This window comes from Mastigoproctus giganteus, chromosome 8 (assembly GCF_048544385.1).
Source record: "Mastigoproctus giganteus isolate SK-2022 chromosome 8, ASM4854438v1, whole genome shotgun sequence".
Taxonomy (NCBI): Eukaryota; Metazoa; Arthropoda; class Arachnida; order Uropygi; family Thelyphonidae; genus Mastigoproctus; species Mastigoproctus giganteus.
In genome coordinates, this window is record NC_143582.1 from 74995232 (window position 1) to 75021377 (window position 26146).

Consider the following 26146-nt stretch of genomic DNA (forward strand, 5'->3'; position numbering starts at 1 on the left):
ATACCAAACATCTCGGCAGGAGTTTACTTGGAAATAACCAAAGTGTTGTACTATGTTATTGAACAAATTAATGCTAAATACTTACAAAGGCAATCATTTGTTTTATTATCCAACCTATATTTTGGTTTACATTCACATGAGAAAGAATCAGTGTCTTCTCTGAACACACAGAAGGCATTTGCTTGGCAAAGTCTCATGCGACCATCAACTAGAAGACATGGATTAGAACAATCTGATTTAGAAGTAGCTCCAGTGTTATTGGTTGTAGTATCTGGAGGACAGGGATTACACTCTGGATTTTGTTGTTCTTTATCTTGATAAGTACTTTTAGGACAGGGCATACATCTTTTAGAAGAACTCAGATATTTTCCAGGACTGCAAAGTTCTAAAATACATAGAAACATAAAAAAAAAAATCTTTTTAAAATGAAGCAGTTTAAATTTTTACTTTTATTGAAAAATAACTTTTTCTTTTTAAAAATATTTTTTAGGAAGAAATAAAGAAAATAAAATAATAAACAGAAAAAAAACAAAGAAATTTATAAATAAAAAAATTCTTTAAATAACATATTTTTTATTGTCTAATAAGTTTTATATTATGAAATTCAACAGATACTCTGCAGTATAATAAGATACTTTAAATTTATTTTCATATTTACTTTTTAAATTTTTTTATACATTTTTAATTTGGTTAAGATTTGTGAAACATCCGAGTCTAACAAAGCTTTTTGGCCTCAGATGAATTGAAAAAAAAATCTTGTAATTAAATTTAATATAAATAGTCATTAGTGATTATCTTCTCTATAAACTATGCTCCAAATGCATTGGAACATCAAGAGATATTCATATAATGTGATGCAAAGAACACAATTTTAATATAGTATAAATACAATCAAAAATATGGTAGAAGATTGTGCAAGGCTCAAGGGGTAGAATTTTTTCAGCCTGGACTGTACTTGTTAACAGGAGAGATTGCTTCTACAGGGATGGGATACACTTAAATAGAAAGGGTGCAAGAATATTTGCTGATGCTATCGAGGCAGTGTTAGGTGGGTCGGAAAACTGCTAGCTTGGGGGGAGACAAAGACCAATAGATTGACAGTAGCCACTGGCAGAGGTGAAAGAGATTCTTGCACTGCTTCTATTAGAATGAGCAGAAGCCTGAAAAACAAGATGCATGGTATTTCAGAGACTGCTGGGAGCCATTGCGGTACAAGTAAACACATGGGTTGTGTTAGGGTAGCTAAGAATAGAAACAGGTGCAGGTATACTTGCGTGTACACCAATGCTAGCAGTTTAGTAAATAAATTTGATGAATTTGAGGTATTGCTCAAAATATCGAAGGCAGATATTGTTGGGATATCAGAGACGTGGTGTCACACAGATATAAGGGATGCAGAACTGCAATTTGGGGAGTACAACGTCTACAGAAAGGATAGACAGGATAGGAAGGGAGTAGGGGTTATGCTATTAGTTAAGAAATACATAAAATCCAACGAAGTGAAGCCAGTGGACATTGCTGGACAGTGCAGTGTCGAGTCAGTTTGGTGTGACATAAGCATTGGGAGATCAAAATTGAGAGTAGGAGTGTGCTATAGGCCTAATGACTCTGATGAGTATAATAAGGAACTGTACAGGGAAATAGAGTGGGCCAGTAAATCAGAGAGTCTTATAATGGGAGATTTTAATTTCCCAGATATTGACTGGAATTTGGGGGCTGGTTACTCACACACTAGCAGGGCTTTTGTGGATTTATTGGATGATTGTTTTCTACATCAGCATGTTCGGGAGGCAACTAGAGGGAGTAATACTCTTGATTTGATTATCAGCAGTGATTCTTCATGCATTAAGAATCTGAGATAAATGAACCACTAGGTGGCAGTGATCACAGTGTGCTGAAGTGGGATTTACTCAAAGAGGTAACTACCATTAGGGGTAAAGGGAATTGGTTATTGATTCCCTTAATAAAAGGTTATTGCTTCCGTAAAGGCGACTACGATGGACTGAGACAGTATTTAAATTCTATACAGTGGAACCAACTGATGATGTTACCAACAGCAAATTCAAAATGGGAAGCATTCAAAGAACTTATCTTGGAAGCTACTAGGCTTTACATACCAACTAAGAAATATTGTTCAAGGTTTAGGCCAAAATGGATGTCAGATGAACTAATGAGGCATATGGCAGAGAAGAAAAATGCATGGGATACTTACAAATTAACACATGACACAGAAGCCTATGATAGATACAAGTTGATATGCAACCAAGTTACAAAGGAGGTTAGGCAGGCGAAGGCAGATTACGAGAAATCCTTGGCAAGGGATGCAAAAGAAAAACAGCAAAGAGTTCTTTACTTATGTAAACTCTAGAAGGAAGGGGATGAATCAGATTGGTCCACTTGATATTGATGGGTCAACTGTTGATGATCCTGCTCAGGTAGCTAACAAACTAAATGAATATTTTGCATCGACATTCACACATGAGGAGTTATTCAGCAAGGGGAATGCCAGAGGTGTATTCAACCCTAGGAGTAAGCTACAGAATCTTGAAATAACTGGGAGTAAAGTGGAGGAGAAACTGTTGAAGATAAACACAAGAAAGGCACCCGGGGTGGATGGGATCTATCCAGTTATATTAAAGGAGGCAGCAAAGGAAGTAAGCAAACCCTTAGCCATAATTATGAGTGCTTCCTTGGACTCAGAGGAGGTACCCATAGACTGGAAATGTGCAAATGTGACCCCAATTCACAAAGGAGGCTCAAAGGCTGACACAAGTAATTATAGACCTGTGAGCTTAACTTCTGTTCCAGGAAAATTAATGGAGGCACTGGTTAAAGAAGCACTGCAGGATCATTTAGACAAGACTTCAGTTATAGCTCAGACACAGCATGGTTTTGTTAAGGGGAAGTCTTGCCTGACCAACTTGATTGGATACTATGATGCAGTCACAAAAGAACTGGATGCAGGGAATAACTTTGATATTACATACTTGGATCTTAGAAAGGCTTTTGATACTGTTGCACATGGAAGACTGCTACACAAATTGGAGCAGTGTGACATTGGAGGCAAATTGCTGCTATGGATAAAGGGGTGGTTGAGGGGGAGAAGACAGAGAGTGGTAATCAACGGACACTGCTCATCGTGGACTAATGTTATTAGTGGAGTCCGTCAGGGCTCAGTGTTGGGTCCATTATTGTTTTCTGTATTTATAAATGATATTGATGATGGTATATCAAGCTTAATGTCCAAGTTTGCAGACGATACAAAGGTTGGCAGGGTTGTCAAGGACACTACTGACACTATGCTGCTGCAACAGGATCTGGAAAGGTTGAGCAGATGGGCTGAGAGGTGGCAAATGAAGTTTAACATTGACAAATGTAAAGTACTACACATGGGGAAACAGCAACCCCAGAGCAACGTATCAACTCTGTGGTACTACACTGACAGTGGTAGAGAATGAAAGGGACTTAGGGGTGGTTGTGCAGGCAGATATGAAGTTCTCTGACAGTGCAGACGGGCTGCAAGAATAGCTCATGGAGTATTGTCAATGATATACAGGAATTTTTCCAGCAGGGATAAGGAGGTGATTATTCCATTGTATAAGGCAATGGTCAGGCCACACCTAGAGTACTGTATACAGGTCCGGAGGCCTCATTTCAAGAAGGATGTAGAGCTGCTGGAATGAGTACAGAGAAGGGCAACAAGATTAGCAAATGGAACAAAGGGGTGCTCTTACGAAGAAAGGCTTAAGTTTTGCAAATTACAGTGTCTGGAGACTAGGCACCAGCGAGGTGATCTGATAGAGGTGTATAAAGCCTTGAATGGTTTAAGCATGCTCAATGCTGATGGGATTCTTCCTCTAGCTCAGAAAAATCACCTGAGAGGGCATAAATTCAAATTGAGGAAAGACAGATGTAGGATAGACGTGTGGAAATTTGCCTTTAGCCAGCGGGTGGTTGGTTGGTGGAACAGACTTCCATCCGTTGTGGTGGAGGTTGATAGCCTAAATAAGTTTAAGGCTCAGCTGGACAGGTATTTTGAACGAACAGAGGGGTGAAGTGGAAGTGGGTTTTTTTTTTTTTTTTTTGGGCTGATGCTGCATAAGCTTGCTTTCTTGCATCAAATGCCTCTACTAATGCTAAAAGTGTTTATCTTCTCTATAGACTATACTGCCAAAAGCATTGGAACATCATGAGATATTTGATCTCCAAGCAGGAAAACTTAATCAGCAAACTTTCTACAAATGTTTAGCAAGTTTCAATAGAAATATTTTGCCAATTCTCACTAAGGAAATTATTTAACACAGATTATGAAATCAACCTCCATGGTCAACTTTGTACATGCCTCTCAAAATCATCCCACATAGGCATAATCGAATTAAATTGAATTATTAGGCCTCCGAGATGGTAGTTCCAGTGTTAGCATATCATTCTCTTCAAACCAAATGATCACACCAGATGTTTATCTTCTCTATAGACTATACTGCCAAAAGCATTGGAACATCATGAGATATTTGATCTCCAAGCAGGAAAACTTAATCAGCAAACTTTCTACAAATGTTTAGCAAGTTTCAATAGAAATATTTTGCCAATTCTCACTAAGGAAATTATTTAACACAGATTATGAAATCAACCTCCATGGTCAACTTTGTACATGCCTCTCAAAATCATCCCACATAGGCATAATCGAATTAAATTGAATTATTAGGCCTCCGAGATGGTAGTTCCAGTGTTAGCATATCATTCTCTTCAAACCAAATGATCACACATTGTGCTTTATGGAAGGGCACTGTTTTGTTGAAAAGTGGTCTTATTATCTGTGAAATCCCATCAGCCAGGAAGATGCATCACTTTTGAGAATATTGATATGTATTAGTATTAGCAAAATGGTGCAAGAAAACTTATAAGCTTTGTTTATTGCATAATTTTGCTAAGTATCGGTCAACAAAGAGGAAAAATAAAAACTTTCACCTACACTTATTTTCCCATCCTTCTAATAATTTGTCCAATCCTTTCATTTTATTCAGACTTTCTACCACCACAATGCTATGGAGAAGTTTATTATAATAATCACTTACTCTCTGGATGAAAATAAACTTTCATAGAGTTATTACGCAACTATTTTTTGTTTAAATTTGTAAATTTATGCCCCCTCAGTGTGTGCGCACGTGTGTGTGTTGCTCAAGGAAGAGTAAAGATGCCACAACATTTAGTTTACACAACCCTTTTAAAGCTTTAAACACCTCAAATAGCTTTCAGTTCAGATGTCACAATTTACAAACCTGAAGTCTTTTTTAAGGTAAGAAAGAATTAGATAGTATGAATCAGAGCTGTAATACTCAATTTCGAGACAAGGTGTACAAACAAATTTTTGGATTGCCAATGGGTTTGAGCTTGAGCGGCTTAATGTCAGAGATCTATCTCTCAACGATTGAGCATATACATTTGACACCTTTTCGACCCCCGTATCACATACTATGGGAGGTATTTAGACGATGTTCTAGTTATTACTGATAGTAGTACTATCCAAGAAATTTTACATTCGTTTAATAATATTCATTCTAGGCTCAATTTACATTGGAAAGGGAGGATACGGATACAAAGTCATTAAACGTTTTAAATTTCACGCTTATTCGGGACTCGAATAAAATCCAATTTAGCACTATCGAAAACCTACAAACACCGGTATGCTTCTACATTATAATAGCTATCACCCGTTCACCTACAAAAGATCGATTATCTTTAATCAATTTCTAAATGCCTATAAATATTCAACGACGGAATCTGCTCTGGGTTCAGATATAGAAATATTAACTAGCAGGTTCTTAAACAGGGGTTATCCCCTTGCCACAATAAACTGAATTAGCAGCAAACCTTGGTATGTTATCCTGGAACCATCCAAATGCAGTACCTAATGGTTATAAATGATGTACCTCAATATCCATTTTTAACCCATTCAAATAATTTATGTAGATCTTGTTGGAGGAGCATACCTTGATTAATACCATTAACCCTTTCATGAGAGAGTTTCCTGAATATGCATAGGCTCCATATAGTCAGTTTTTTATGGAAATAGGCTCTGTGGAATAAGTTTTTTCACCAAATTTTGTAAAAATGAAACTTCACATGTAAATGCCTCTAAATATTAATTTATTCTCATTTTGATTTGATTTCCCAGCATTAGAGTAAAAATTGTCAAAAATCAAATAAGCATTTAAAACAAAAAATCAATCATATTTTTAAAAATATGGTTAAATAATAAACTTGTTATTTTTTTCAGAAATAAAAAAAGTAAAAATTCTTTTTTTTTTTTATTTGCATCACATAATTTGATTTCTTCAATTTCTGCATCTGAATTGTGGAGAATTCCTTCAATTTCAGCTTTTGTAAGTCAAAATTGGACTCTAACTAAATTGGACCAAAATTGGAAACTAATCCTCTTTTAGTTTTCAAAGCTGTTTTCATTTTAAAAACAATATCTAGTATTAGTTGGAAAACAGATAAGAGATGGCAGATCTGAAACAAATCTGAAATGACCCTGAAAGTGACAAATCTTAAAAATATACACCTGCATACACATCCCAGGCAGCTGACATGAAAACCATAGAAAACTTGTGAAAAGTTAATAAATATCAGCCATTTATCTGAGAAAAGTGGTCACATATAACTCTGTCTCTCTCTCTTTCTTCTATCACTAAATCATCCCTTTATCCCACTTTATTACCTTGATGCTAATACCAGATTGTTTCAATTTATGTAAAAGTGGTTCATATATAAAAGGCTTTTGCTAAAATCTATGTGAATTATGTTAAAATTATCCATTAGTATGTGGTCAACATACTAATGGATCTTTTAATTTTTATTTTACTAATGCTCTTTTAAACTCTATTCCTATCCAGATGATTTTTTACTAATATACAACTGACTAATCTCTTCCTTCTAGTATAAGTGCATGTCCAGGTCAGGTGATTCTAATATGCACATAAGGGAAATTTAAATACATTTTTCTGATTGTGCACATAAAATTTGTCTTATATTTTTAGCTAAGTTATATATAATAAAAAATGTCTTTCAAGAAACTAAAAAACATATTACTTAATGTTAAGATAATTCATAATAACAATAAGCCAATTTGCACTCTACTATACAGTAGATCATCACTAACATATAAAGTGGATGCAGTTCCAAAAAAAAATCTGACCTTGAGAGACACAGATAAGTCACACATAAATAAAGAATACAGTACTTCTTTGACTATGAATTAATAATTTTCCAAGCACAGAAGTTAAAGTTACAGGTCTATAATTATTTACTTCACTTTTCAAACCACCTCCATGAATAGCATGAATAGAAGGGGTGTTTTCTCATCTTCAATCTACAGGAATCTCTTCAATCTCTTGAATTCAAGGATGCTTTCATTATTACAGATAAAGGTTTTTTTTTTTTTTTTTACCCCTTCTGCCACATTTTTTAATATAATTAGAGAAATTCCATCAGAGCCAGGTGACTTTTCTTACCTGTAGTTGCCATAGTTTCTCTTCAGGCTTCTTTTCTGTTACCATAAAATTTTTCAGCTCTTAATTAATATTACATAAACATCTGATATCCTCATCTTCAAAAAGTTTTCCCAAGTGAATGTAGTGTTTATTCAGTTGTTAACAACCTGTAGAACAGCATTTTCCAAACTTTTTTAGTCACGGAACACTTTTCATCTCATAATATATTTACGGAACATATATTTAAGGAACACTTATGAAACACAAGTTTAGCCTGGAGTCAAAGAACTGTTTGCTAATATTTTACTATATACGACTACATACATCACCACTGTGCATCAGGAGCATCTTTATTTCCAACACTTGTAAAGCTGAAATTCAAATAACTGTCGTCATACTTTTGTTTTGGTCTTTTATTAGTTCCTGTTTTTTCACTTCAGATTTTTGGGGAACAAAAGGCTGCGATTGTTCATCCTCACTTTGAAGTGTGATAATATTGTGTTCGTTTTCATCGATCACAGTTGCAATAATAGAAGGTCTTGCTTCTCGTTTTAAAATTCCTTTTTTCAACCACAAATCCATGGTCATTTATTTTAATAATAGTATTTCGAAATATTGATAATCATCAAAAATAAATAAATAAATTAAACAAGGAAGTGAGTTAGTTATGGTATGGATTTGCTTCCCCACTCCAACCCATGTACTCCAGGCTAAATCGCATACGAATGGCATATTTGATCCCTACATTGCTACTTTTTCGTAGATGTCATTACCTCTACGCATACTTCTCTATGCAAAAGGCTGCCAAAATAGTGTTCTGCGGTATATTTGAATATTAGTCTATCCCAGTATATTAATAACCAAAAAAAAAATTATGTTAAAAAGTATAATGGATACAAAAGTGGTGTATGCTATAAATATGCAAAATTTATTTATTTTATTTATTTTTTTTTTAAATTATTAATTACGGTTTTTCACAGAACACTTGTTCACATCTCATGGAACACTAGTGTTCCGTGGAACACAGTTTGGAAAATGCTGTTGTAGAGGATCCTCAATACCTTTTTTCATCCAATAAAAGTGGACCAATATGATTCATCCCTTTCTTTCTAAGCAAAAATTTCTTCCTGCTTTTCTTTGTGCTTTTAGTCAAACACTTTTCACAATCTGCCTTTGAATTTTTAACCTCCTGATTAATGTTCTTGCAGACTAATTTATACTTACTGTATGATTCCTTGATAATTTATAATCAACCCCTGTGTTTTATTCTCTGCCACTAATCTCATCAGTTCATCTGACATCCATCTTGGTCATAAAAACTTGAACCATACCTCTTTGATGCTATGTGAAGCTTTGTATTATCTAGAATTACTTCTCTGAACATTTTCCATTTAGCATTTGTATTTGTTAAAAACATAAGTTGGTCCCACTGAAATGAATTTTAAAAATGCCTAAGACAAATGTAAACATCTCTGCAAAAAAAGGACTCTTTCCTTTACTCTTGGCAGTAGTTATTTCTTTGAAAGAATCTAAAATCAATATGTAGAAGATGTAATGAATGATAATTCCTTCGTTATAGCTTTTACAAAAATCAGTAGTTGTGTCAAACCAGCAGTCAAAAATCCTGCACCGTCAACCTTATTACACCGATGAAGTTGACGCCACTGCATAGTCATGAATGGTCCTGGCTGTTGCCAGAACCTTATTCTTTTATTAGAATTCATTTCTATTCCTTCAGTGTCCAGATTCTGTGAGCATGGCACCATTGTAACTAGAGCTGACTTTAATGATGATGGGTTGTTTGTGTGTCATAACTCATTTATGAAAACCACCCTGATATAATGTACTACGTATGAAAATCATGCCAATAGTAATTTCTCTAAGCTTTCTGGATGAAAGATGATTCTAAAACAGCTATAGTGATGAATTTGTTTGGCAATAGGTTTAATCATTCTATGGTATCTTTCTGTCAGATTATGTAGTTGCCTCCCTCCTACACACAATTCAATTTCCACTTCTCTGTTCATATTCAACTTCCACACAATGTTCCAAAATCCATGTAACACTAAGTCCTGCAGTGGACTTAAATAAGCCAATATTATTGAAAATATAAGATTCAGCTTATGGTTTAATACTTGGTTTGCATAATATGCACACATACAGAGTGAATAAAAAATGGAAGTCAGTATTTCACAAGAATGTTCTGCAAAGAAAGTACAGTAGAACAACATAAATCTGACACAGGGGTGTACTTTCCTTTTTTGAAAATTCCTAATTCCCAAATCTGAATTTGGAAATAAAAGTGTTGTGCACTTTTATTTCCAAAAATTGTGCAGTATTCTATGGAGTGGTAAAGAAACTTTGCTACCATTCTTTGTTATTGTTCACCTTAGTAAAGTTCATCCAGCAACAAATGAACATAAAAATATCAATCTCCTCCTAAAATAAATGCCCTCCTACAGTTTTTGCAAGTGTATCATCTATGTATAGCAGCTCTAAGGCTCCAGCATGCATTTAATATACATATACATAAAAAGGGTCCATACTATTTTGTCAAACAGTCCATATTTATTTTGTCAGAAGTAACCGTTGCAATAGAAATTGTAAATTATAATACACCCACAGGAAAATTTACTATAGCATACACATATTCCAGAGTATAAGTCAACCTTTGAAGTACTAAAATCCATCAAAAATTTTAAGATTGACTAATATGTTGAGTACAAAACCCAAAACTTGAATTAAAAACAAAATGTGTATAGGTTAGAAAGACATGGATTTATACCAGTATATTTATAATTTATCGCATATATATTTTTACACAATATATACATTGTTGCTCATCTCGAAACCCAAAGAATTTGTTAATCTTCTTTATCAGATAAAAACATTCATGGAATTTGTCGGTTTACTATGTTTATTTTGAGAAGTAAAGTACACTTTTTCATTTTTTAAAATATTTTTAGAAGGAATAAATCAAATAAAATAAAAAATATAATAAACTTTGAAAAATATACTTTTGAGATCATCAATTTCTTACAGTAAACACACTTCCATACTGAGGTTGTTTATAGAGAAACCAATTTGCAGTACAGGCTAAACAAGCAACAAGGAATAGGTCAGTTATATAATCAAAGTATATAATCATTAATAAAAGAAATTCCACATCATCACCTGTGACCACTTTTTTTGTGACCTTCTACATAAGGGAGTACTGTATATGCTTACTACTTTCTCCACAATTTATTGTGCACTGTAACATTACAAAGCATATTTTTATGCTTTTTTCTGACAGGAGGGGAATTCGGCTCAGTCATCAGCTGTGATTCCTTTCCAAGACATGATACTAGTTGTGCATTCTGAGATGCCTCTTCGATTATCTGATCATAGGATTGCCATTGGCTGAATGTTATTTGTCATTAGACCAATCTTAATACATCTGAGACTAAGTAGTATATGAAAACCCCAGCAGGGTGCATACTGGTGCTGATCATCATGCCACATTCAAAGTTCACTTAAATATTTTATCTTGCTCATTCTTGCACTGAACTACACACACACACACACACACACACACACACACACACACACACACACACACACACACACACACACACACACACACACACACACACACACAGTATCCCTACATATATGCCCATCTACTTTATACTACATTGTATGAAGCTGTTATGTAGGAAGGAGCACTCCACTTCATGAAATTAATTGGTGTACATAAAGCGGAAACTCAAAATATATGTAACATTTATAAACACAGTGCACATTATTGTTTTAACTCTTAAAATAACAGAAAACAGAAAATAAATAATTATTTTACTGCATTTAGCATTATCCTCTCCTCCCTGTGCTCATGCATGGGGAGGAGAGGATAATGATCAGTTTCTGAGACTAAGAATAAGTTTATTCTGAGCCTCAGAAACTGTCAGAGTTCATCTGGAGGCTCAACTGACCCTTGCTGATGTTTGTTGTATTACTGCAGATTAAAGGAGGACAATGGTGATGAAAACCCCTGGGACCTTGTGCCTTCCACGGAAGGAGCTCTTGAAAGCACTGAAGGCAAACATTATGTTAACTGGGCTGTTTTTCTATGCCACCATTTTATGACTATCTCCAGCCAGCTCTTCAGATACATATTGTAATGCTAAATCTCATAAACAAAAGTTGGAATAACTTTGGTTTATTCTTACACTTCACTGCCACAGTTTTCTTCTTCCAGAGACTCACTATTGAACTCCACTATCTTATCCACAGATAGGTAGGTAGGTGTCCCCTCCACCTTTTGTCCTTATTAATGCTAAGAAAACAAATTCACTCAGTAGAGTTACCTGAGTGTACTTTTCTCATCAAGAGGTGGGAATGGAGAACAGACCATCCAGAACCTTAATAGAAGTCTTATTGGATAGAAATACTATACTACAAAAAAAAAAAAAAAAGCACAAATGTTTCAGCACATGGGAATTTTGTAAAATTTCATTCACTGATGAGATCAATTTGTATGCAGAAATTCTTTGAGAAAAACAACATCCATTGGTCAGTCTTAGCAGTAGAGAAGCTCATGCACACTAGTTGTTTAATGTTTTTTGATCATCATCATGATCCAAAAAACATTAAACTAAAACAAAAATACAAAAAACATTTGATTACTTACTTCTTATAGAAATTATGCACTTGCACTAACTTACAGTCAATTATTTAATTTTTTTAACATCATGCTTTATGTTTCCTTGCACCACTTCTTAACCTAGTGATCCATGTATTCACTCAAAATAACATTTACATTATGGCAGTATGCAATGGAAGCAACTAGACACTAAAACATATTTGCATTTCCTTTCATACTTAAAACATGAAACAACAGACATTTCATCTATGAAATGTAAGCAAAGGAAATGAAAAGGTACTAAGGAATGAAATACAAGCAGAAGGAATTCAAAGTTTGCAGATATTAAATATTTAACAGTAAAACTAATATATATATATTTTTTAACTGAAATATTTTTTGGTATTTTAATTTTGTGCCCTTGCATTTTCATAGTGAAAATTCACTATGAAATATATATATATATTGCATATACAGTGAAAGCTCATTATAGTGAACTGACAGGGGAATAAGCAAAATGGTCATTCTATCAAAAGGACATTATATCAATAGTTCATAAAATCAACAAAGGAACAAAGAAAAGTTCCAACATTTAATGTAATTTTCTACTAATACAATATAGTGTTATATAATTCAGAATATGTACTACAGTATATACTATACTAGTACTTTGGTCTTTGAGGCTGTTACAGACAATCTCTTAGGTAGTCAAGCTGGGCTTTGCTACCTAATTACCTATGAGACTAAAACACTGATGGAACTGATATTCAGGTGACACTCAAGTCAAGTGGACCATATTTCGGTGAAGTAGTAGTAGTAGTGGCATGTGATGCAAGAAAGCAAGTGTATGAGCTTATGCAGCATCAGCCAAAAAAAAAAAAAAAAAAAAAAATCACACTATTCCCTCCAAATGCCTGTCCAGTTCCTCCTTAAATTTATTCAGCCTATCACCTTCCACAACGACAGATGGAAGTTGTTCCAGCAATTAACCACCTACTGGCTAAAGGAAAATTTCCACACATCTATTCTACATCTGTCCTTTCTTAATTTGAATTTATGCCCCCTTAGGTTCATAATCTGAACAAGTGGAAGGATCCCATCAGAATTCAGCGTGCTCAACCCATTCAAGGCCTTATACACCTCAATCAGATCACCTCACAGGTGCCTAGTTTCCAGCCACTGCAATTTGCAGAACTTAAGCCTCTTCTGGTAAGAGGATCCCTTCATTCCCCTCACCAATCTTGTTGCCCTTCTCTGTACACGCTCAAGCAAATCTACATCCTTCCTAAAATGAGGCCTCCAGACCTGCACGCAGTACTTAAGGTGTGGCCTGACCATTGCTTTATACAGAGGGACAATCAGAGGGACTTTTCCCTGCTAACAAAATTCCTGTATATCATTGATAATACCCCATGACCTGCCCAGCAGCATGTCTGCATTGCTCAGAAAACTTCATATCTGAATGCACAATTATTCCCAGGTCTTTTTCATTTTCTACCACCTTAAGTGTAGAACCACACAGTTGGTACTTTTCTCTCGGTTACTTTTACCCATATGGAGTACTTTGAATTTGTAAAGGTTAAACTTCAGTTGCCACTTCTTAGTCCATCTGCCCAAATTATCTAGATCCTGTTGCAGTAGCACACTGCCATTACTGTCATTAACAACCCTGCCAACCTTTGTATCATCTGCAAACTTCATCACTAAACCTGATATACCTTCATCAATATTGTTGATAAATATACAAAACAACAGTGGACACAACACCGAACCCTATGGGACTCCACTAATAATATTAGTCCACGAAGAGCAGCACCCATTGATTACCACCCTCTGTCTTCTCCCACTTAACCATCCTTTTATCCATTGTAGCAACTTACCCTTAATACCATTCTGCTCCAATTTGTACAATAGTCTTTCATATGCAACAGTGTCAAAAGCTTTCCTGAAATCCAAATATATGATATCAAAATTATTTTTTGCATCCAGTTCCTTTGTAACCACATCATAATAACCAATCAAATTTGTCAGACAAGACTTTCCCTTAACAAACCCATGCTGTGTCTGAATTATTGCTGAAGTCTTGTCTAGATGATCCTGCAATGCAGCTTTAACCAGTGACTCCATTATTTTACCCGGAACAGAAGTTAAACTAACTGGGCTGTAATTACTCGTGTCACCCTTTGATCCCCCTTTATGAATTTGGGATACATTTGCACATCTCCAGTCCGTGGGAACCTTCCCTGAGTCCAAGGATGCTCTCATAATTATGGCTAAGGATTTGCTTAGTTGCTTTGCCACCTCCTTTAATATAACTGGATAGATCCCATCCACCCCAGGTGTTTTTCTTATGTTTAACTTCAACAATTTCTCCTCCACTTTGCTCTCAGTTATTACAAAATCATTAAGTATCCTGCTACAATTTGATAGCCTTCTGCCATTTTCAAACCTTAATAATTCCTAATTTGTGAATGAAGATGCAAAAAACTCATTCAGTTTGTTTGCTATTTGAGCAGGATCATCAACAGTCAAACCAATTAGGTTCATCCCCTTCCTTTTAGAGTTTATATAAGTAAAGAAATCCTTGCTGTTTTTCTTAGCATCTTTTGCCAAGGATTTCTCGTAATCTGCCATCACCTGCATAGCCTTCTTTGTGACCTGATTACAGACTAGCTTATATCTGCCATAGGCTTCTGAGTCGCTTGATAATTTATATGCATCCCATACATTTTTCTTCTCTGTCACGAGTCTCATTAGTTCATTTGATAACCATTTAGGCCTAAACCTTGAACAATATTTCTTAATAGGTATGAAACTTTTAGTAGCTTCCACGATTAATTCCTTGAATGCTTCCCACTTAGAATTTACTGTTGGTAACATCGTCAGTTGATCCCACTGTACAGAATTTAAAAACTGCCTGAGACCACTGTACTCACTTTTACGGAAGCAAAAACCCTTTCCTTTACCCCTGATGGTAATTATATCTTTAAGTAAATCCCACATCAGTACACTGTGATCACTGCCACCTAGTGGTTCCTTTATCTGCAAATTCTTAATACACGAATGATCACTGCTGATAACCAAATCAAGAATATTACCCTCTCTGGTTGCCTCTCTAACATGCTGCTGCAGAAAACAATCATCCAATAAATCCACAAAAGTCTTACTAGTGTGTGAGTGACCAACCCACAAGTTCCAGTCAATATCTGAGAAGTTAAAATCCCCATTATAAGATATTCTGATTTACTAGCCCACTCTATTTCTTTGTACAATTGTTCATTGTACTCATTAGAGTCATTAGGCCTATAACACACTCCTACTCTTATTTTTGCTTTTGCAGTGCTTATGTCACACCAAACTGACTCAACAGTGTACTGTTCTTCTATATCAACTGGATGCACTTCTTTTGATTTTATGTTTTTCTTAATTAACAGCACAACACCTCCTCACTTTCTATCCTGTCTGTACACATTGTACTCCTCAAATTCCAATTCTGCATTCCTAATATCTGTGTGACACCACGTTTCTGATATCCCAACAATATCCGCCTTTGATGTCTTGACCAACACTTCAAATTCATTTTTTATACTTCTAGCATTGGTATACATGCAAGCATACATGCACCTATTCCTATTCCTAGTTACCCTAACACATCCCATATACCCACCTATTTCACGATGACTGCCATCCGTCCCTGAAACCCCCAACACCCCTCGCTCCAGGTCACTACTTATTCTAATAGAAGTTGTGCAAGAATCACCTTCATCTCTGCCTGTGGCTACTGTTAAACTATTAGTCCTTGTATCCCCCCGAGCTAGCAGTTTTCTGACCCACCTAACACTGTCTCGATAGCTTCAGCAAATATTCTTGCACCCTTTCTGTTTAAGTGTATCCTATCCCTGTAGAAGCAGTCTCTCCTGTTAACAAGTACAGACCAGGCTGAAAAAAAATTCTACCCATTGAGCCTTGCACAATCTTTCCAGAGCCGAATTGATCAACAAGGCTCTCATCATATACTCCCTCCTATCGTGTCTGGGCAGAATTGCAGACACTTTCAAATTCAACCCTAATTCATGGCTTTTGTTCAACAGTGACCTGTACTTGTTATAAGTAATTCTGTTGGTCTCCTACTCTTAATATCATTAGTGCCAACGTGTACAACTATATCACCTTTTGTGCCCTTAAAAGATGATATCTGCTCTACAATGTCATCAACCTTTGCCTCTGGCAGACATACCCTGGTCCTGTTCCACCTATCCTTTTTACAAAGCATGTTCCCCGTTTCCCTGACAATAGAGTTACCAACAACTACTAGTTCCTGTGGGACCAGCGCATTCTGCCTTGGGGGTTGCCGCTGTGTCGCGCGATGACCAAGTGCAAGCTCTGGTGTTGATATGGATGGCTGAGAGCTTGATAGGCCCCCCTCAATTTAGATCCTTCGAGGGCATCCACCCTGTCCTTCAAGCTCTCATATAGACCCATAACAACGCTGAGTTGTCGCCTGATTTCCTTACACTCCTTACATCGTGCAAACACAAAGACATCCCCCATGGCAATATCATGTTCTGTTCTAGAGAGTTCGGCAAACATTTCACAAGCTGCACATTTTTTTAGGCTGTGATGCTTGAGAATCGCCCCCCTCACTTCTCCCCTGAGTCACAGCACTCCTGCCACTTTGTACCCGTTGCTTTGCTGCTCTAGTTTGGGGCATGATATTTTAAATTAATAAGATCAATAAATTTAATTAATTAAATGTCAATACTATGCTATCTAATAGAAACAGTGATGCATATTACGCTATATAATTATACGTTAGAGCTACCTAGTTACCTCAATTAAAAATTTGAATTCCCTACCACTCAATACAAAATTGGCTGCAAGATTCAAATGAAATAACGGTTTTACGTATATTAAGTAGTAATCCACAAAAACTCTTTATCTAAATTAAAATAAAAATAACCAGCATAACTATAACTATAAGACTACATATAAAGTACAATATAAATAACAATTATGTAAATAAAAAGGCAAACACTTATCGCTTTTTCGGAGCCTGTAATTCACAGCTGTAATTTTTAAAGAGAGTCAGCGCCTTCTCAAGTCTGGTCATTCTGTGCATATCAAATGATCTGCTTGCATCATCATGATGGAGGGACTGTTAGTAACCCTAAGCATAACCCCTCATGTGCAAGTCCTGAAATATGGCACCTAGTATACTGGAGGTGACCACCCAGCGTCAAACCAACATAAGCATGGATTGAGGTGTGGCATCCATACCACATGGAGGATTGCCACTCCTCTGTGTTACCAGGCAATGCTAGGTGGTTGACTTCCATCAACCGATGCAATACCACCACTTTGCTTATCGGAGTCTTGAAGTGATGGAACCCATGATTAGTTTCCAGAGCAAAGCTTTGGAAATCCCCATCTCTTCCATCATGTGATTGATGTCTTTTTAGGTTACGATGGACATAACAGCAAGATCTAATCTTCCTTATATTTTGAGGGTACAGTTCTAAAATGGAGTTTGGCTGCATGTGGAGGACCACATCATATTAGGTAGGTGGCCATAATGTTTTGGCTAATCAGTGTGTATATATATATATATATATATATATGTATATACATATATAGTAATATATGTATGTACATATATGTATGAGTATATATGTACATACATATACAGTAAGGCCTAAGGGGAAATTCATTTCAGAAGCACACTAAGTTCCTTTTTTTCGCCACTATTGATTTTAGGTTCCATTATGTCTGTTTATGATTTCGTTTTCACTTTCCACTTCCCTGAATGTAGTACCACACAATTGGTATGTTTCTCTTGGGTTATTGCTACCTATATGCAGTATTTCATTTGTCAATGTTAAACTTCAGTTGCCATTTAGCCCATCTGCCTAACTTTTCTAGATCCTGTGCAGTAGCATACTGTCTTTAGTGTCGTTAACAACCCTGCCAAGCTTTGTATCATCTGCAAACTTGGACATTAAGCCTCACATACCTTAGTCAATATCATTGATGAATACACAAAACAACAATGCGCCCAGCACCGAACCTTGGGGAACTCCACTAATAACAATTGTCCATGAAGAGCAGTGTTCATTGATTACCATTCTCTGTCGTCTCCCACTCAACCATCCCTTTATCCATTGTAGCAACTTACTCTTAATGCCATACAGGTCCAGTTTGTACAGCAGTCTTCCATGTACAACATTATCAAAAGCTTTCCTGAAATCCAAGTATATGATATCAAAATTATTTTTGGCATCCAGTTCCTTTGTGACTACATCATAGTATCCAGTTAAATTGGTCAGACAAGGTCTCCCTTTAAGAAACCCATGCTGTGTCTTAAGTATAACTACAGTCTTGTCTAGATGATCCTGAAATGCTTCTTTAACCAGTGACTCCATTATTTTCCCTATAACACAAATTAAACTAACAGGTCTATAGTTACTTGTGTTACCTTTTGAACCTCCTTTGTGAATTGGTGATTCATTTGCACACCTCCGGTTCATGGGGACGTTCCCTGAGTCCAAGGAAGCTCTCATAATTATGGCTAAGGGTTTGCTTACTTCCTTTGCTGCCACCTTTAATATAACTGGATAGACCCCATCCACCCCAGGTGCGTTTTTTATGTTTAACTTCAACAATTTCTCCTCCACTTTGCTCTCAGTTATCACAAAATCTCTTAGCTCTCTGTTAGAGTTTGATAAACTTCTGGCATTCCCCTCCTTGAATAACTCCTCATGTGTGAATGTATTTCATATCTATGTTAAGTGGTCCAATCTGATTCATCCCTTTTCTTCTAGAGTTCACATAAGTAAAGAACTCTTTGTTGTTTTTCTTTGCATCCTTTGCCAAAGATTTCTCATAATCTGTCTTCACCTGCCTAACCTCCTTTGTGACTTGATTACATACTAGCTTATATCTGCCGTATTTTTTCTACTATGAGCCATATTGATAAACAAATAGTCTATACATACTGTATAATGAAATGTACTTTTAGTCAAAGTTAATTTTTTTATACCAACAAGCATGAAAAATAGCCAGTGAGTGTAGGAAATCACCAACAACTGATTTATCATGGTTAGCATGAATGCTAGTCATAAGTTTTAATACTATTTCATTTTGAAATGTCAATATTGTAATAAAAAAGTGAAAAACAAGACAGACTGATGGAAATTTTTGGGATGCTACAGAGAATCAAATAAATGTAAATAGTATTAGCTTTATGGGAAATCAGCCAGGACCTATTACATAGTTCATTACATGTATAACATTCCAGGACATGAAAGAGAAGGTCACTATAAAGAGCTTTGACTGTATAAGAATCAAAATTTTAATTTAATGTTTGAGTGACTACTGGTATCTTGTTTTTCTGTATTAAAAAAAAAAAAAAAAAAAAAAATCAGTTTTCCTCCCATTAACTCAGGAGGCATTCATTTAACCTTTTCTGGCTAGGGCCAAAACAAATATGATGACAAGGACCACAAGCCAAATAAGTACTCAAAGGAAGTGAGCTACATGCCACAGCAATAGTTCCTAATTACACATTTTTAAAAATATAATCTAATTTATTTTTTTTCATAAACTTTTATATTTACAATTTATTTATTGTTTTTTACATTTAATAATTAATTATGAAAACTAACAATTATTCCATAACATAATACAGTGCATGCTGCTTACTGTGATCATGGGCAATGTTATAATTCTTATGAAGTCACAATCAGATGTGCTTCAGTTTATGTTATCACTTTTTTCCTTTATCACAGTTTACACATGTACAGTAGAAGTGATTTTTGTAGCATTTTGATTTTTTCTTGAACTTTGACACATTGCATGTGCAGTTACTACTGTCGCTTGATACAGGTCATATGGTTGTCAGTTTGTGAAAGAAAGTATAGTATCTCCACTTCTACCAATGACAGTTTTACCATAGAGCATTAACCCATTTCTAATTCTTAATTTTAATATTTTCTTTATTTGTTTTTAATGGTTTGTATGCATTTACAAAAATATTATGACAGTTTCATTTTTACTGATCACTTTCTCAGAGAAATAGCGGACAGTATTTTGTATTACTTAATTTTACTGTTTTTTTTCTGGTCACTTCCACCTTTCTATGTACACATTTCCATTCTACATAGAATAGACAATGCCAAACAGCTGCATTCTTATTTCTTCAGTTATTGTTATCAATCAGTTTAGCTGATACTAAAATGATCACATTAAGTGGCATCCACATAACATTCTTATTACATAGTTATAATAATATTGCTAAATAATGAGGCCAAATACATAAAATATAAGAAAGCAATAGAGAAAAATAAAATATTACTAAAAATCGATATTTTCAAAATGAAATGTGAAACTATATTTTGTGACACATTAGTTTTAAGCACAGAGAGAGAGAGAGAGAGAGAGAGAGAGAGATGGCAGCATAACACTTACAGCACATGGCTGCACAATATGAAGAAATGGGCTGCATATGGACTGTAGGTTGGACAATCCCTGTATTATCCCATCACCAATTTTCAAATGGGTTAATTTGAAACTTGGAACAAATAGTATTTTTTTTTTTTTTTGGTAGTTGTTGGCGCATAGGCTTCTGTGGCCATAATGCACCTCCCAAAGTTTTTGCAGTACTTTGATCCAAGCCTGAGGTGGGAATCGAACCCGCGACCTTTGGGTTGCCAGGCAGGCACTTTACCCACCCGGCTAGCCCAGTCGGCTAACAAATAGTAATCATGTGATAACTGCTTAACCCATATTGGCTTAAGCAGCTGTCACAAGATTTTTAAGGAACTAATATTGTTCCTTAAAAAGTTCTTGGAGGTCCTTCTCAAAGAAATGAGTGTAACTTTGGCCACTGAGTGTGGGTGACAGGACAAATCAGGTGGTTATTAATATACCAGTCTAAATGTTTCAATGAAACTGTTGCTGATATAGGAACTGGGTGATAACATTTTCCTATATCACAGAGGACTTTTGTGAAAATTCATAATGGAATCTCACATGATTCATCCACGAAAAATAGGTAATGGAGAAAAGAATGATCAATTCAGTCCTGCAGAAGCCACTGACAAAACATGACTCGTACGTTAAAATGGTCTTGTGAGAGGGCCTGTACTCACTGCCCATTATATAGGTAAAACTGCCACTCACAAAAAGTTTTCTGTATAGTGAATGTGCATTTCTTGTATTAGTTCCAGGGTTCTCCTTGACCATATCCTCCACTTTTTCCTCTTAAATAGGTGTTCAAACAGTTCTGGTTCTACTGCAACCAGTGGTAATAGGCAAAGAGAATTCTGTAGTCTTGAAGACACTGATGGATGCCTGCAAAAAGTATCCTTGGTCAGATACCACTGCTGCAGAAAAGTTTCCTGGTACTGATGCTGAGCTTCACTGCTTTTCCCACTCACTCATCCATAAATGAAAAGAATGTCTGCTACCTTGAGTGTGATTATTCATGGTCAAGGTAAAAATAACATAGACTGAAAATAAGAATAACCAACAACTCTTTTTAATAACAGTTGCCATACCCAGAAAGGAAAAGATGGATTCGCTTCAAAATTATCATGCCTGTATATGTATGTACAATAATGCCAGATATGCAAATAATTCAAATTTATCTGTCATCTTATTTATATAAAGGAGTACTTATCTTCACTATATGAAAAATATTGTTCAAGGTTTAGGCCTAAATGGTTGTCAGATGAACTAATGAGACATGTGGCAGAGAAGAAAAATGCATGGAATACATACAAATTAATGGGTGACATGGAAGCCTATGATAGATATAAGTTGGTCTGTAACCAAGTCACAAAGGAGATTAAGCAGGCAAAGGCAGACTACGAAAAATCCTTGGCAAAGGATGCAAAGAAAAACAGAAAAGAGTTCTTTACCTATTTAAACTCAAGAAGGAAAGGGATGAATCAGATTGGTCCACTGGATATTGATGGTTCAACAGTTGAGGATCCTGCTCAGGTGGCTAACAATCTAAACGAGTATTTTGCATCTACATTCACGCATGAGGAGTTATTCAGGAAGGAGAATGACGTAGGTAAAGTAAAACCTTGGCAGTGAGCTAGATGATTTTGTAATAAATGAGAGGAAAGTGGAGGAGAGATTGTTGAGGATAAACATAAAAAAGGCACCTGGGGTGGATGGGATCTATCCAGTTATATTAAAGGAGGCAGCAAAGGAAGTAAGCAAACCCCTAGCCATAATTATGAGAGCTTCTTTGGACTCAGGGGAGGTACCCATAGACTGGAGATGTGCAAATGTAACCCCAATTCACAAAGGAGGATCAAAGGCTGACACAAGTAATTATAGACCTGTTAGTTTAACTTCTGTTCCAGGTAAATTAATGGAGGCACTGGTTAAAGAAGCACTGCAGGATCATCTAGACAAGAATTCAGTTATAGCTCAGATGCAGCATGGTTTTGTTAAGGGCAGGTCTTGCCTGACCAATTTGATTGGATACTATGATGTAGTCACAAAAGAACTGGATGCAGGGAATAACTTTGATATTATATATTTCGATCTTAGAAAGGCTTTTGATACTGTTGCACATGGAAGACTGCTGCACAAACTGGAGCAGTGTGGCATTGGAGGCAAATTGCTGCTATGGATAAGGGGATGGTTGAGTGGCAGAAGAGAGAGAGTGGTAATCAATGGACACTGCTCAACGTGGACTAATGTTATTAGTGGAGTTCCTCAGGGTTCAGTGTTGGGTCCGTTGTTGTTTTCGGTGTTTATGAATGATATTGATGATGGTATATCAAGTTTAATGTCCAAGTATCTGGAAAGGTTGAACAGATGGGCTGAGAGGTGGCAAATGAAGTTTAACATTGACAAATGTAAAGTACTACATATGGGAAACAGTAACCACAGAGCAACGTATCAACTCTGCAGTACTGCACTGACAGTGGTGGAGAATGAAAAGGACCTGGGGGTAATTGTGCAGGCAGATATGAAGTTCTCTGAGCAGTGCAGACGAGCTGCAAGAGTAGCTCATGGTGTCTTGGCAATGATATACAGGAATTTTTCTAGCAGGGATAAGGAGGTGATTATTCCCTTGTATTGGTTAGGCCACATCTTGAGTACTGTATACAGGTCTGGAGGCTTCATTTCAAGAAGGATGTAGAGCTGCTGGAACGGGTACAGAGAAGGGCAACAAGATTAGTGAATGGAACAAAGGGTTGCTCTTACGAAGAAAGGCTTAAGTTTTGCAAATTACAGAGTCTGGAGACTAGGCACCGGCGAGGTGATCTGATAGAGGTGTATAAGGCTTTGAATGGTTTGAGCATGCTCAATGCCAATAGGATTCTTCATCTTGCTCAGAATAATCACCTCAGAGGGCATAAATTGAAATTGAGGAAGGACGGATGTCGGATAGATGTGCGGAAATTTGCCTTTGGCGAGCGGGTGGTTGGTTGGCGGAACCGACTTCCATCACTTGTTGTTGAAGTTGATAGCCTAAACAAATTTAAGGCTCAACTGGACAGGTATTTCGAACTAACGGAGGGGTGAAATGGGAGTGGCGTGTTGTTTTTTTTTTTTTTTGGCTGATCCTGAATAAGCTTGCTTTCTTGCATCATATGCCTCTACTAATGCTAATGCTAATGCTAAAAAAAGAAAACAGATCATAACTCAGAAGTAGTGTTTCTGGACTTAAGTTCACATGCCCTTTTTTAATCCCTCTGTTTAGTACAACTTGTTTCAATAGCATTTGAGACCCTTATAAAACACCATTTATAATTAATGTTTGTTGATATATTTTTAAAATTTTTCCCTTTATTTTCAGCTTTGCAAAACAATACCTTCTGAACATTCAGCTTCATTTTTTGCTCCCACTGAAGAAGTAGTTCTTCCAGGTGGACACTTATTGCATGCAGGTGCACCTTGGGGTCTGTAAAATCCTTGCTGACATGGTTCACAGTTACCATCTTTCATTAGTTGGAATCCTGCAGAACATTCCTCTGAAGAAAGTAAAATGTATGTAAAAATGTAAATACATCCTCGTGCACTAAATATATAAAAAATACAGAAGGCGTGTTAGGACATAAAATGAATGCATGCATGCTTCTTTGGTAAAAATTTGCTAAATTTTTAATAATCAATTTAATAAATTCATTAAAGAAACAATTAAATTATTAGAGAATTCAGTATAACAGTACAAAATAATTATATCATGAAGGATTTTGACACTAGTTTAATTACATTAGATGGCCCTATTAGTCTGATTTATCAGTTGGTACTGTAACATCAGACAAAATACTATGAAGATTTTCATAGTGTCTTTAATGTATATTTTTAAATTTCAGTTTAAGATAGTAGAATCAGGTAAGATACTATGAATTTTTTGTGGTTTTAGATTTAGGCTCAAAAAAAAAACAAAAAAACTTGCATTGAAAATTTTAAATAAATTACATAATAAGCATATCAGTAATCTCTCAATGATCATGGAGGTCACATCCTTGAAAATATGGCATTTTGCAAACTGCATCTGCAAGACTAAGGTTCACAGAAAATAGGGGGGTCAGGAGCAAAACAATAAATATATCAATATAATAAATGAAAAAAAAAAAAAAAAAAAAAAGAAGTAAATTTAATTTTCCATTTATATTTCCCAGACAACTTAAAAATGATAATACAATAAGGAAAAAAAATAAGAGAATAAAATGATGGGATAAGGCATGTGAAAATGTACATACACACAAAATGTCAACTGTCCTCCTAAGGTGACCTTTATTTTATTATTATATCTCTTTATTCTTCTAAAAGACACCTAATTACAACTTTTCACTAGGGATATATTTACATACTGTGGTTTCATTCCAAACCAATGTTAAGAATTAGAGGCTAAAACTAGTTTTATCCTGTAGTTTTAACAAGTGGAGATTGCAATTTCATATAAAAAAATATATTTATTATGATTAAATTAATCATGCCTGTGATTTACAAAATATATTACACAATAATTTATACAATAATTTCTCCTCTAACTGTCTCTATGTAAGTTGGAGGTTATAACATTCATTGGACATGGGTAAGGACCATTTTAACCATTTATATCTGTATCCATAAATAAGCATTTTAAAAAAAATTCTTTCTTATGTGCTTTGCTCATGCAAAGTTGTTAAGGTTATTGAATGTCATTATTGTGTTTTCTGAAAAAAATTTTTATTGGCTCTCTAAATGAGTAACTTCATTTTTGAATTGTTCTTCTCCTGTAACGCATCTTTGCTTTGCTATCCAGTATTCTACTCTCAGTTTATCCAGTCTTCCAGTTGAAGTTGGGCAACTGTCAAGGTGTTTTTTGTTATTATTATTTGTCTCCAAAGTCTGTTTCCAGATTGTCTTTGAGTTGGTGAAAGGCTTCAGCTGTAATTCTATTAAACCATCTCAACAGATGAGAAAGGAAGAACTCTAATGCTGCCTTCAGGGATTAATGACTACATTTGCAATGTGAATAACATAATGGGTTTAATACAATTTTTAATGTAATGCTTTATGAGGCTGGATTTCTGATGCTGATGCTTCCTGACTTCCTGTCTTGCAGCCCAAAGTGCCATATATGTTTTTTCTTTATATGCTGAAAATGTGAAAGGAAACTCATTTCAAGACGGATGTAGAGCTGCTGGAACGAGTACAGAGAAGGACAACAAGATTAGTGAATTGGACAAAGGGTTGCTCTTACAAAGAAAGGCTTCAGTTTTGCAAATTACAGTGCCTGGAGACTAGGCACTGGCGAGGTGATCTGATAGAGGTGTATAAAGCCTTGAATGGTTTGAGCATGCTCAATGCTGATGGGATTCTTCCTCTTGCTCAGAATGGCACCTCTGTGGGCAGGAGTGGCAGTGTGTAGCACACACTTCTTGATAAGACCAGGGTTCGAGCCCATGACCACCTAATACAGAGGATGTGGAAAAGTCAGGGAATGACCACTGCATATCCCCGGAGCAATATGGCCTTAGTTGCTAATGCTCCTAAAAACCAAATAACTTGCTCAGAA

At 35.7% G+C, this 26146-nt stretch overlaps 1 protein-coding gene across 1 annotated transcript in view; it reads right to left on the reverse strand.

Moving 5' to 3' along the window:
- LOC150081645 (uncharacterized) overlaps positions 1-26146 on the reverse strand; it is a 981095-nt gene that overhangs the window by 65209 nt on the left and 889740 nt on the right. The window contains exons 50-51 of the mRNA XM_090380575.1: positions 23952-24110; positions 86-385 (exon numbers count right to left, since the gene is read on the reverse strand). Of these exons, the coding sequence (XP_090236701.1) occupies positions 86-385; positions 23952-24110 (459 nt within the window). The remainder of the gene's footprint in view (positions 1-85; positions 386-23951; positions 24111-26146) is intronic.